Source organism: Theobroma umbraticum, unplaced genomic scaffold, assembly GCF_002168275.2.
Source record: "Theobroma umbraticum cultivar Fairchild unplaced genomic scaffold, ASM216827v3 scaffold_12.1, whole genome shotgun sequence".
NCBI lineage: Eukaryota > Viridiplantae > Streptophyta > Magnoliopsida > Malvales > Malvaceae > Theobroma > Theobroma umbraticum.
Window position 1 is genome coordinate 1800833 of NW_018397269.1, and position 14535 is coordinate 1815367.

General features: G+C 32.9%; 2 protein-coding genes across 2 annotated transcripts; both read right to left on the minus strand.

The window, feature by feature from the left end:
• Positions 1–255: 255 nt before the first annotated feature.
• Positions 256–5041, minus strand: TRM22 (DnaA initiator-associating protein). The gene is made up of 5 exons (XM_021440936.2): positions 4781–5041; positions 4618–4682; positions 2632–4497; positions 1503–1632; positions 256–1258 (listed from the first exon to the last, which is right to left on the minus strand). The coding sequence occupies exons 1-5, from the start codon at positions 5016–5018 to the stop codon at positions 537–539; spliced, it is 3021 nt and encodes a 1006-aa protein (XP_021296611.1). The 5' UTR covers positions 5019–5041; the 3' UTR covers positions 256–536.
• Positions 5042–13079: 8038 nt separating this feature from the next.
• Positions 13080–14179, minus strand: LOC110426029 (uncharacterized). Its single transcript, XM_021441110.1, has one exon. The coding sequence runs from the start codon at positions 14177–14179 to the stop codon at positions 13439–13441; it is 741 nt and encodes a 246-aa protein (XP_021296785.1). The 3' UTR covers positions 13080–13438.
• Positions 14180–14535: the final 356 nt, after the last annotated feature.

The following is a 14535-nucleotide window of genomic DNA, read 5'->3' on the forward strand; positions in this document are numbered from 1 at the left end:
TTGACAAAAATGTGGAGTCTAACTTTAACTTGTTCAATAAATTTAAGATTGAATATAGACAGGGCCAAACATTCAATATGTACACAATTAATTTCCTTTAACTTTGCTGCTGAAGTCATTAGAAAGAAAAAGACCAAAATGAACAAGGAGAGGTTTTCTTTTCTTCTATTTTTTATTTATTTTTATTTATTTGAACCTGGAAGTAACTGAGCAAATAGTCACTAACATGAAAGGCAAAACAGTTGCAGAAGAAAATATCAAATGAAAGGATCTTTACCTTCCAACTTCAGTAGGCAAACATTAATCATCAGACCGTTTCAAGCTGTTCAGCTATTCAGAACAAGTTACATCAAAGAAAAAAGATTATACAATGCTCATCTACAAAATCAATTAGCTCCAGGCAGCAACCCCACCACCTCATCCATAACTCATTTGTTCAAATAATTACCATCTTGATTTGATCACAGAGAGAATTAAGTGGTTGCATGTCAACATGATTTACAACAGATACTCACTAATCACAGGGCCTACGTAATTCAAGGGGAAACCAGGTCTACCACAATTTCCAACACTAAGTTTTGAAGAATATCCCAGTCCATTTCAGCACCAGTTTCAAATGCCTCGATATCAAAATCTGTCCATTTACCCAGTGAATTACTCATCTCCCATTCTATTATTTCATCAGGAACCATCCCAGCCAACTTTGTCCACCTTCTAACTTCCCCATCAACATCTCGAATTAGCTTTCCTGAGTTCATGCAAAATGGCAGACTTCTCCATGCTCTGAATCCAGAGTTACAGTATCGACCATATTTGGAATCTAGGCACTCTATCGCACAGTCAAACAGAAATACTCTAAGCTGATTATTTTCTTTGGTCTGACTCTGATCAACACCAAGAAGAGAACTAAAATCTACCCACATGGCACCAGCAAGAGTTTCAACTTCATCATGTATATAGGGCCCCAAGAGAAAATCGTCTGTCCCATCTGAATCACGGGGAGTCACATTTCCAAACAACAGTTCTGCTTTCAAGATAGCCTCCTTTACATGGATAAGCTTGTCTCCAGATAATCCAAGACCGACATTACTGATGACACACAACATAGCAGAAATTCGGTTGACAAGATCAGTCACCATCTCATTACCATTCATCTCTTTGTCCAATGAAGTTGCAGAATCCAGAAGATCTGTATCAAGTTCTGTTGGTTGTGGCTCATCATATGAATAGTCCATGGAATCCAGATGCAACCTATGTCCTGGAACAAGAAGTATATATGCAAAATCTACAATGAATCATCCATTCTTCTTTGTGAGGAAGGAAAGGAGATTTGAAAAAGCAAAATAAATTGAGGTGGCGCAGAATATTACAAGCCGATCTAATCAGCGCTGTGTATGACCTCATCTACTTTGCACTTTCTACAACTACAATACCAAGAATTGAGTAGCACACACAGGAAAATTAAAGGGTATTGTTTGAGGCTTAGGATTTAAGTTCTTTACCTAAGCTCTCATCCAGGCTGCTGGAAACACAACTATCATTTGAAAATGAAGCTTCAAGAACAGAACCTGGGCTAAAATGATCACCATGACTCGCAAATCCAACCAAGGTTGCTTCACCCTTCGTTTCAGTCTAAGCAATAAAACGGTAAAAACTTATAAATGCCAGGAATAGCTGTTGTCTTAGGGACAAAACCTCAAGCATAGCACAAAAATTAAAAGGATTAATACGAGGCATACAGCCATATAGGCCAGATAGACATTGATAAACATACTAACAGCCAAAAGAATTGCATCCTACTTAATATTTGCCAAAGAAAAGCCAATCAAACTAAAATGAACAAAGTTGCAAAAAAAAGAATGTAAAAGCAACATAAAATATACAAAATGGCAATAAATCAGGGGCCATCACGTTTATGGGAACGATTTGTCTCCCCAGTAAAAGCAAACATAAAATATACACCGATAACTCTTTGACAGTTCCACCCTAGCCAACTAAGAACAACATCCACAAAGATAAAAAGAAGGGTTCAAGTTATGAACTTCAATGTAAAACAACTTATGCTAAGGTACACCAATTTTGTTTCTATTCAATTGGGTTGAATCTGGGGACCTATTTTGTGTTAAATTGCATATTTTATGAAATCCAATGAATCTTATACCTAATGGCAGTGTGAATTCTTCAATTCAATTAATTTAGTACTTCAGGAGCAATTAGGCAGTTTAATTATTCAATTGCAATAATGTGCAAAAGGTCCTTCAAACCTTCCAATGATCAGTACAAGACTAGACTTTCTTTTCCTTTTTTGCTCATTCCTTCAGGTGGGAGGGGGTGTTGAACCCTGAATCCTGATCCCACTCAGGGAATAAAAACTGCTGGGCCACACCCAGGTAATGGGTTGGTGAAAAGGCATTCTTATATCTTTCTACATGCATTTTATCCCTGATAAACAGTACTTCAAAATAACTGAGGTAGATGTCATTGTCAGAGAACTAAAAATGCAAGTTGGGACCGAGGACAACAACATCAAATTCAAAAAAGACCATATATAAGAGATTAAATATTTAATCAAGAACTGAAAAAACCAAAGGAAGAACGGAGATTTAAGTGCATCAGAATACAAATACCAACCTGGAGAGCCATATCTGAATTAAACAGGTAACCATTCTGAGAGATAAGCTGCTCTGAAGTTAAAGCAGAAATTAACTCCTGGAGAATCATGGCAGTTGATCTCTTTGGTAGAGTACAACCTGTTTTCAGTTCATCCTCCTCTTGAGAAGTCAATTCCTTCAATTTTTGTTCCAAAAGAACACTTAGAGCATCTCCTGTCAGTGGCATGTTCTTATGCAAAGAAGTTTCTCCACAATTGCCTTCCAATATTTCTTTTCGCTGGAGGGAAGTGCTTCCATAATGAATGTGATTTTGATCCTTTCTTTTGTCCTTCACTTCCATGGAAATGCCATGGTTTTGCTTTAGTGGGGAATTAAATGTGAAAGAAATAATATCAGTTTCATTTTTGCCACTGGCTCCATTACCAGTTTCCTGGCTTGTTGATCTGCTTTTAGCACAGGTCTGTTCCATGAAGCGAGCACCACGCACTATTTCTCTTCTAGTCCCTGGATTACATTTAGCATTTCCTTCTTTTCCAATTGCTGAATTGATGAAACCTGCACTTTCAGCTTGCCCATTAACACTAATTGTTCTCCTCTTTCTTCCTGGAGATCTTAACTGTGACAAGGAATCATCTCGATGGCTAGAAGATTTGCTCTCAATTTCAATCAGAGAACTATCCACTTTGGTTGGCACTCTAAGTCTAGTGCGACTACTAACACTTCTGTTCAGGGAAACAAAATCCTTGGCTGCACTAACAGCATTTGCAGCAGAAACAGCTCTCCTACTTTGAAGATTATTTAATTTAGGCCTTGCTGGGATTCTATCCCTGTCTAGAGATATATGATTTTGAGTTTGATTCCTCGGCTTGAAAGCAATAGGAGACTTTTCATTCCTTTGAGGTTTGCCGGGTTGGCTTGTCAAATGCCATTGAGCTTTAACTTCTTGAGATATAGGCTTCCTAGATGTATTGGAATCACAGCCGGACTGTACACTTTCCTCTTCTTGACCGGTAAAAGATAATGGTTGCTCATGGCATCTCTGGAAAATTACCTCTTTCCCTAGACTTACGGAGGACGGGGAAGGCCTTGGCCAATTCTTTTCTAATCCTTGAGAAGAAGAATCTACCAAATTTGGAGCAAAGTAAGGACAAACAAATGACTGCTCCTCCAACTTTGCTCTAGACTCCACTACATCAAGCAAATTGCCACAGTTTTTGCAAGATGTATGGCCCATCAAAGACTTAGCAGTGCCAACATTACAAGCAGATTGTTTCAACACATCTGGTGAGACAATCCCAATTCCCTCAGTTACAACCTCATTCTTAGCCGAATAATGCATAGAACTTGAATAAGCAAGAGCATATTTTGCTCTATTTGTAGCTTGCAACCCAGGTTCCAGAATTTTAGCAGCAGCATCAATCAACCTAGACGCCCTAGATGCATTCCTTGCAGAAGAAATCCTGGGACTCTTAACTGGAGAAACAAACTTTTGATGTTGATGCTTTTTGGATCGTGACAAAACACCCTTAATTTGCAATGCCTCGGCTCCAAACCTAGTAACAGCCCGTCTATCATAGGACTCTATCTTCTGAATCTTCGGAGGCCTTAGCTCAACTTTGGCGCTACCTTTCTCCAAAGCCAAATCCTCCCCATTAACCACACTGTGACTATTCACCATTTTCTCATCTCTAACATCAGAATTACTACCTGAAACCGGAGCTTTCCTATTAGACTTATCCCTATTCACAGCTGGCATGGATTCTAATCCCATTAGCCTAGCAACCAAACCCGGAGATCGCATCTCATGCTTTAGCTCCATTTCTCCATTACTATGCTTACCATTCTTCTTCACATTTGGAAAACCCCCACTGTTCTCATCAGCAATCTATCAATTTCACATAAACATGAAATTTGTTTTCTTATATAAGCAAAATAAGTAACTAATCCATTAAACTAAAACAAAAAAAATACAAAAAAAAGGAAAAGTAAAGATCCCAACACATACCAAATGAGGCTTGGATTTAGGCATTTTTTCATCTCCTCTAAATCTTTTTGAAGCTTTTGTACGAGCTGAGAAACAACACAGTTCAAAAAAATCAATCGTTTTTAGTCAAAAGGAAAACTTTGCATGTTAAAAAAAATAAATAAATTGAACAAAATAAAGTTACCAGGAGGAAGTAATTTTCTGGAGAAAAGTTTCTTCTTTGCAAATCTTCTGTTCCAATCAAAGAGTTGAAAGAAAATGCCGACACAGCCACCAGGCCTATGAGGCTTCTTCTCCGTTATAGCCAAAGTCGACGCCGCTTTACTGGTCTGTTCATTCATTTCTCTTACCACCGACACTTCACAGCAAAAACCCAGACAAAGAATTTTAAATAAATAAAAAAAATACTCAAGTTTAATCATTTTCGCAAACACTCAACAATCCAACACCCAAAGCACAAAAACAAGCCCATGAAGAACTAAAAAAAAAAAAGAAAGCTCTTTAGTCTGCTGGCAAAGAAAGGTCCGAAAACTATGAAAAGGGCAATGTAGCAAGAAAGGAGGACGAATCTAGAAGAGGAGAGGGCCTTGCAATAATGTGAAGGAGAGTAAGAAAGCGACGGAACAGAGCAGAGAAGTAAGGGTTTTAGTTTTTATTTACATGTCTTGACGCAAAGGCAAAATGATTCGTTTCAGAAAGAAGGAATGATGGGATACAAAAGAAGAACAAAAGCGAAAGGAAGGAAAGGGAAAGGGGAGAAGAGAAAGTAACTGTGAAAATACTGAGAATGTGAGGGAGAAATGAGATGCTTTTGTTTGAAAAGATCGAGGAAAGGAAAAGGCTTTTTGAAGAATTGGATGAAGTTGGCATTTGGCAGTGAAAAGGGAGAGCTTTGGAAGGGACTAATCTACGGCTGCTGCTGCTGCTGTTGCTGCTGTGAAGAGCAGCTTCACGCGCACTGAAGAAGCTTTTGTCTGTGGTCAAATGGTCTGTCAAATGAACAAAATTGTGAGATTTCTTCCGCTCTTGCAGCTAAGCTCAAGAATCCCAGAACATAATAATATAAATAAATAAATAATAAAAATTTTATAAGTAGTGGAATCAAATGCACACCACACCTTTACGTAACTGTGACACAAAAATTTCTTTGCGGTTTGAATTATACTACTTAGTATGTTGTTATTACAATGAATTATTATTAAATATCGCTTTATTTTTTTCAACCGCAATTAACAAATAAAAAAGTTAAACTTGAAGAGGAAAAATTAGGTTCTACCTAAAGAAGGAAAAAAACATAATTTGACTTCAATACACAATTGCTCTTCAATAATGGCCGCCTCTTTAGGCTCAGCCAAAAATAGTGGAGATTTCTAAGCAGAAAAAAAAAATTAGGTTTACGGAAAGCGAAGATGTTTGACTTGTACTCATAATTCCTCGTTCAATTGTGGCTATCTTTTTAGGTTTATCTATTAGTAGTAGAATGAACCACTAGGAGTCATTGCTCTTTGTTTTTTTTTTTTTAACTTCAAGTTATGTATAATATTGGTTTTATATATAGCCAAGCTCTAAAATATAATGGAAGATAATAAAATTATATTCTAAACTTAAATGATTGATATAATTAGTACGTATGATGAAGAGTGATCTACTGTAACATTACAAATAAATGAGAGACAACAACTTAATACAGATAAATTGGGTTTTAACACAAACATAGGTTGTTGCAATAGCCTGAAAGGAGCAAATAAAATTGTAACTCTTAACTCAGAAGAAAGTAGTGATTAAATCCAAGTTAACTCGGAGACAGCGACAACAACAGCACGATATTTGGCTTCAGTAGCCACGAGCGACAGCTTCTTCTCTATTGCACCATAACATAACTCCATTAGACTTAAAAAATAAATAAATAAATAAAAAGAAAATGGAAGTAGAGACAAGAGTGAAGACAGACATGGGGCTGGCTGTCTTGTGTCCTCGAGTCCACGTCTGTCTCCCCACCTTGAGCTGTCACTACGCGTAGCTCAGCTTTAGCTTTAGCTTCAGCTTCCAACACCCTTTTCAACTCTGCATAAACCCAACAAATAGAAAAAAAAAATTCACCAAATCTGTCATACCCTACTCTCAGGGGGACAGCAAGTTCAGATACTCGCTGTACGACGTAACCACGTGGACAAAATTAAGCTTTTTGAATTACCTGAATATCCTCAAAGCCAGAGTGGATTTCGTCGGAGCGGTGGGCTTATCGTGAAAACAAAGCAAAACAGTTCAACTTTGACTTAAGCTGTTGCGACAGTGATAATATTAAAATACGCACGTGAGTTTCCATGTTCCCGGCAATGGTCTTAAAAAAAACCGACGTCAAAGTTTCTGCTGAATTGCTCTGTGCATTTGAATATATGAATATGATAAAAAGGCTTCTGTTGGGTGACATCAAAATATTATTATTATTATTATTATATATATATATATGGAGGAAGCATTGATTTTATTGATTAATTCGTTTCACTACTTTTATGGCATGTCATTAATATTATTTATGATAAGACTTAAATAAAATATGAAAGCTGTTGATAATTTGATTGTGTAATTATTGTTATGTTATTTATGAGCATTTGAATCATTTAATTATTTAAATAAAATAAACAAAATATTTGAAAAATTTTTGAATTTTTTAAGAATGTTCACATAAACACTTATTAATTTATTATGTTTAATTAAGTTTTTGTACTTTTATTTTAAATAAGATAAATCTTTATAATTAGTAGTTGATTAATTTTTATTAATTAAAATATCATTTGTCATTTTATATCACATGATATATTGAAACAGTATGATAATATCATCATGTAATATTTTCAGTTTTCCTATAAATTAGTGTTATGTTAACGTTATTTGGGTATAAAATGATAAATAATTTTTTAATCAATCAATAATTATAAAAACTTATTTGATTAAAAATAAAAATATAAAGATTTGATTGAATGTAATAGGAAAATCAAAATTTATTTAAATGGTTTTGAATAATTCAAAATTTTTTAAAAGTATGATACCAATAAAATAATATTATCTACTCATTATATAATCATTTATAGAAAACCACTGAAAAAAAGCTACAAATTTGTATCTTAATTTGACTGTTTAAGTAGCTTACGTCTATCTTATTCTAAATTTTACCAACAAAAAAAGGTATTAATATTATTATAATTAATATATTAAATATTAAATACTCAACCTAAAATTAATTAAAAATAAATGAGGAATCCAACTTAACTATAAATCCATAATAAATTCAATTCTAACCAAAGTGAGATAGCAACGTTGAGGAAGCAACTGAAAGGAGTAAGGTGACATTTTTTTTAATTGAATGATTTTAGTATTTCGCAGGTCGTTTGGATGTCTACTAAGAGACAAAAAGTATTCTAACTTAGATCCTTAAGTATTGGGTGATTAAGTTGGTTTGACCATTGATTTGTCTTGGCCTTAGCATGGACTTGAAATCAGTTTGAAGTTTCAACTTTCGTAAATACCAAGGAACACATTCTTTATTTAATTTCAATAATCCATGTGCCATTTTTATGTGTGAATTTTGCTACTAACAATTTTATATTAGCCATGCTCAAAATGATTTGCATTTGATCATCACCCTCTACGTAATAAATAATAACAATAATTGTCCTCAACATAACTCTTGCTAAACATTAAATAACTTTTCATCCGTGAAATAGGGTTAAATTGATTTTGTATTTAATTACATTTATTACAATATCTTACCTAATTTTATTGTTTTTCTTTAGATGGGAAACCCACCCTTCAAAAATTTTGTCTCCAAGTTCTAAATTTATATAATGTAATGAACAAAAATGAAACCAATTTAGTCATATAACTAGCACTCGAACATTTTGTTTATTAATTGTTACATGCTTTTCTATTTAAAGAGTAAAGTTCGAATTTATTTTCTTCAAATCTCAAAAAAAAAAAATTTATCCTATAACCATAAATATTGTAATGAATTTAATCTGTGGTCACAACAACAATGAATTTGTATTCAGCTAGATGACAACTCTCTTTAATTTCGGTTTTGAGACATCAATTCTAGTGACAACTGGTTTAAAAATTCAGGTAAGTCTTTAATTTTTTTTTAATGAAAAATTAAAGGAAGTAGGAGGTAAAAGGGAAGAATGACGGTAGGACCGGTAGACTAACTAGTTACGAAGCCAGCTTGATCAATAAAAGGGAGTCTCCGTTGAACCAACATAGCAGCCTATGAAGTCATATCTCAGAAGAGAAAGTTCTGAAAACTTATATTTAACCAATGAATTTAACGTTTTTAAAGAAAATTTAAGTTTAAAATTTGAATCTTTGCTCTTCCTTACACCTTCTTTTCTGTAAAAATACATATACATATTAACATAATTATTGTAATTGTATAGATTATAAACTAACACTACAAAAAAATTAATTATTATCAACCAAATATTCTATCGATAAAGTTCTAAATTTCATCGGTATTGAGCTTTACCAATGGATTACTTTTGTCGTTAAAACGGTCAAGAAAGCGGTCGTCGGTATTGTCATTCAGTCGATATATTTCGTTAACAATATTAATACTTCATCAATAAAAACATTTGTTGGTAAAAGCTTATTTAATTTGAAATAAAAATATAAAAAATATAATCGAATGTAATAAAAATTGATAATTTTTTAATTTTTTTTAAATAATTTAAAGGTTTTTTTAGTATTATGTCAATGATTAGCTTATCAATTTTTGGAATAAGATAATCAATACCGAATAATAATCAAAGTTAAAATGTACATGAAGAAGTTTCAGGGAATCTTTTACGGTTACTACCATCCTCCTCATAAAGTCAGTAAGTTTCAATGAGTCTTACGTGCTTTTGAAACAAGCACCTAGAGCTTGGTTTGAAAGATATAATTCCCTTATTACTCAATTTGGTCTTAATTCTAACCTTCATGATTATGCATTATTTATTCACTATATTAATTATGGTATTGTTTTTCTTCTTCACTATATAGATGATATGATTATAACTTAGACTTGTATTGTAAAATTTACATCTACATATATTAAAAATTATCCCAACAGATAATTGAAGGTCTAATTGTTTGCCACATGACATGGCCAATTGAGTCTTTAGAGATGCTTGCACTTTTTGACAAAATCAAGGTTTGTTTTTTTTATTACTTTTTGTGCTTTTGAGCTCATGCCATTTCTGTCTTTTCTTAATACCATGGTTCCAAGATTTTCTTCTTTTCATTGGACTGTCTTCTTGCTTTCTTTCTTGGTTAGAGGAAAATTTTGAAGAAAGAATATGAGAATAGGAAGAGAAAAGAGGAGAGATCAAGCAAGAGAGAGTTAACGATACGAGCAAAAAGAAAAAAAAATACAAATTTATATTTGTGATTTTTTAATTGATTTAATATATTAGATAGAGAGAAACGTCTTCTCTCTTATTTTTCTCTTTTATTCTTCATCTTATTTAATTTATTTAATTTTAATTTACACTTTAATTCAATTTTATTTATTTAACTTTAATTTATGCTTTAATTCAATTTTATGAAATTAGTTTAAAAAATGATAAGAATAAAAGATAATTTTTTAACTGGGGAGTGAAGATTTGAACTTGCTTTCTAAACAAAAAGATATATGCCAACCAATGAGCAAAATGCTCAACTGCATAAAAAAAAATAATCAATTGAAAATTAATTCCATAATTTTCTATTTATCTAATTTTTATTATTTCTTATAATATTATTGCTTTCATATAGAAACCAGAAAGTTTGATGTAAGTTTCTAATTTTCTTTCTTTTTATCTCATTTGATTTGATTATTCAAGCTTTTATTATTTGGATTCTTTATTATTTGATATAAGTTTCTATTTTTTTTATCGTGTGGTTATACTTCTTTATTTTAAACAACAATTTACTTGAGCTTTTGTGAGATTTAGTTTAGTATTTTTTTTGTGGTTATTCTTTCACGGTTTTTATAAAAATTGGAATGCTTATTATTATTATTGAAAAATAAGTTTCACAGAGATCAAATGTTAACGTTGTTGAAATGTTAGTCATTTATCATGTATTTTATATGTTCTTAAATTGTATAGTGCAGTTTACATTTATAACTCTTAAAATAAATTATCGCCTGAACAGTTATGTAATTTTTGACCTCTTCTATATACATTTCAATTGATAAATAAGTTCATGATTACTTATATAAAGTGAACACCTTATGATTATTGAAATGTAAATATATTTAAACAAACATTATTTTACTTATATCAGTGAATCGCATGGATATAGTCTAGTTATAATAATATTTGACTTAACAATTTGAAATGAAAGATTTTGGCTCTCTTAATTTTGTTTCTTTTGGGACTTGAAGTTTTTTTAATTTAACTCTAATGGCTTCTACCACTCTTAAGCTAAGTATGCAAATGACTTTCATTCTCGAGTTGGTATTACCGACGACAAGATTGTCTTTCACTCCCTTGGAATTTAATGTTAAACTTATTCACATGGACAATACTCCTCTTCGTAATCTTAATTTATATTGCCAACTGTTTGAGAGTTCGCTTTATCTCATAGCGACTTCACCTGATACTGCTCATGGCCTTTATCTACTCAACCAATTTATGACTGCTCCTCGTTCATCTCATTTTCAGCTGCTATTCGTATTATTTGTTATATCAAAAGCACACTCTTTCATGGACTTCGTTTTCTATCCGATTATATTCTGATTTTGACTAGACAAGTGATCGTATAGATTGTCATTCAACCACTAGTTTCTGTTTCTTTTTGGACGATTCTCTCATTTCTTGATGAAACAAGAATCAAATTGTTGAAGGATATGGGTATCGTCCAATCTTTTGTCATTGTCTTTTACTATGATTATTGCAGTGCTATCACAATGCTGTGTTTCATAAAAGCATAAAATATTTTGAAATTGATTATTACTTTGTGTGTCATTATGCGACCAAATGAACTCTTTATTTGATTTTTATATTCTCTTTAAATCAAACCAAAAACTTATCTTTCTAGTTGATTTTAAAAATTAGTTTTACAAATTAAGATAACATCTACTTGACCCTCTTAAGTTTGAGGGGACTTTTACATAATCATCGTAATTATACAAAATTATGAACTAAATCAGTAAAATTACGATATTATTGGATTATGAAACAGTTACGATAATGTTACATGTACAAGCATATTAGTCTCTTTGTGAAATATACAATTTAAAATATAAAATTTCTCTTCTATTCATAAAAAGATTTTGAAAATTTCAAATTCAAATAGTATTCTTTTAAATGTAGATTTGATCTAACTTCACATTGATTTTTATTTATTTGTTTCTATTTAGTTTCGTCTACAAGATGACATAATTACGTCATATATACTTAGAATTATTCTTTTATTTTTCTGTTTGTACGTGTAATATTGTGAGAAAACAAAAATAGAAAGAGAATATAATAGTTTTAGCCATTATTCTCAATCGTTTCGAGAAATTCAGAAGAAATTGACAAGGCGGTAATATAGAGCTTGGTAATAATGGGACCAGTCAATGCAGCAGACCCAAGTTGCACCAAAAAAGAAGAACAATACATTAAAATCATAAATAAGGGAGGGGAAGGAGACAACTGAATCCTGTAATGTTCGGTCGTGATGCTCCTACTATCAATCTCATAATAATTAAGCATGCTATGGAAATATTCTATGCTTAGGTATATTTAATTAACTCCAAGAAAAAGATATTACAAACAAATTATATATCCAAATGAAGATGAAAATGAAAGAGAAGATGCATAAGGTATTGTAATAAATGTAGTTTGTCTTTATATTCATTTCCAAAAAATAATTGGCTTCTTTTGACTTTTTGAGCAGTACAAACTCTATTGCTTTCAATTGGGCCTGGTCTAGTGAATTTGTTTTTTAATGTATGTATTCTTTTGTTGATTCTCTACCTTTATATATAATTTTATTAGTTACATCTTCCATTTTTAATGGTGAATACTATAACCTTCACATAAGAAAATCTTCCTAACTTATACCCTGTAATGAGTACCCTTGATCAAAAAGGAGTTGGAGAATGAAGCAATAATCCATTAATCAACATTGGTTATCACTAAAAAATGATTGAATGTATGTATATGTTGACTCCAAAATGAGAAAAAAAAATCATTTAGTTTGTTTATGTATGAAGAGTTTTAATTTACTCCATACACTAATCACACAAGTAACTGTAGCATTGACTATTGTTCAATCATAGTTGGGTGGTTAGCAACATAATTAGTAGTATATATTAGCAAGAAAGGGCCACACTTAATCATAGATTATCTCATTACCACTTTTAACAATCTAATCATTTCTGATTCAAATGTGTAGTTGATTACAAACAAGACCAAAGCCATCCCATGTTTTTGACTAAAACCAAACCAAAACAATATTTTCTTTTCTCGTTACACCATGCGAACACACTAAAAAGCAGGTATGGGGTAACAGAGAAAAGGAGCCAGAAATTGTTAGTACGAAAATTATACCACATGCGTCAGCCTGTAGCAGGTCAAAAGCTGGAAAAACGCAGAACAGAATGGAGCAGCATTACGGCAAACAAGGTTAACATTTTGTGCTTGGAAGCCTTTGGCAATGTCAGCATCATTTCTTGATCCTACTTTAGCCCCACCTTTTCATCTCTGATTCTGTGCCACCCGTCTCCTAGGCTTTGATTCTATCTTTGAAAAAAATGACAAAACCCAAAGCTTTGCACTTAAGAGAAGAAATTCTATTTGCTTTTTCATGTCTCATATAACTGTGATTTTTTGCTTAGTTACTTCTTCTTATCTTTGCCAGATAAGAAGACTGAACTTAGACAAAAGATATCCACCAAGGGAACATTCAGAGCAGGATTGATTGTCACAGCATTGGCAGGGGATCTGTAAGTAAAACTCTTCTTCAAAGGAGACTTTTGGTTACTTGTTGAAGACTGCAGAGATGGCAAAGACTTCTCCTTATGATTGTTATGCCTGTGATTACCAATAACATGAGGTCCATGAGCATCTTTCAAAACTGGCCCTGGTTTCACCTTTGGAGCTGACCCTGTTGAACTACTTCTTGATAAAAGTTTTGATGGACATAGCCTCCGCTTATATCCGCTGACAAAATTCAAACTACTGCTCCTTTTGAACAGCCAAAATGACTTGGAACTTTGATTCCGATCATTTGGTTCTTTACTTGCAACCTCGATATCCTTTGAGCTAGCATTTCTAGCTTGAGGTTGGGGTTTGTGGGATGTTGGCTGTTGCTGATCTTGTTTAGATGGGGAAATGTTTTTCTTGATTCGAATTGGAAGGATTTTACCATTGGAGAAGAGCTCATCTGCTGATGAATAACATTCTTGATCAATACTATTGATCCGAACATCGAACTCGAAATCAATGCTCGAATTCAAGGGAAAGGAAGTTGATCGGAGAGGGCAGCACTGTTGCAATGGAGAAATTGTCGATGAACCGAAATCAAGAGAAAACGAGGTTCTTGGAATGGCTTCCGCAGGACATAAATCGATAGCCATTGCCTATTCTACAAGAGAAAATATGAAACGTCCTTGAATGGAAATAATGGTTTTATAGTGGAAAGTGCAACAGCAAAATCCAATCAAAAGCAGAAAGGAAGACCCAGAGTCAAAAGAAAGTTGCATGGAAGATTAAATTGTAGGAAAATTGTAAGTTGGAAAAGTTTTTACTTCTGGAAGGTTTGAAACCCTTAAAGTGGCAAGTCCTGGAGAAAATTAAAATAAAGGAAGCGTCAAATGACTCTGCAACCAAGGCTGCAACGTGACAACAGCAAAGCAAAACGTATCCTTATTTGGAAGGTTGAAATTGTAGATCCCCACAATTAGCTTCAACAAATATATAAGATTCGTTAACT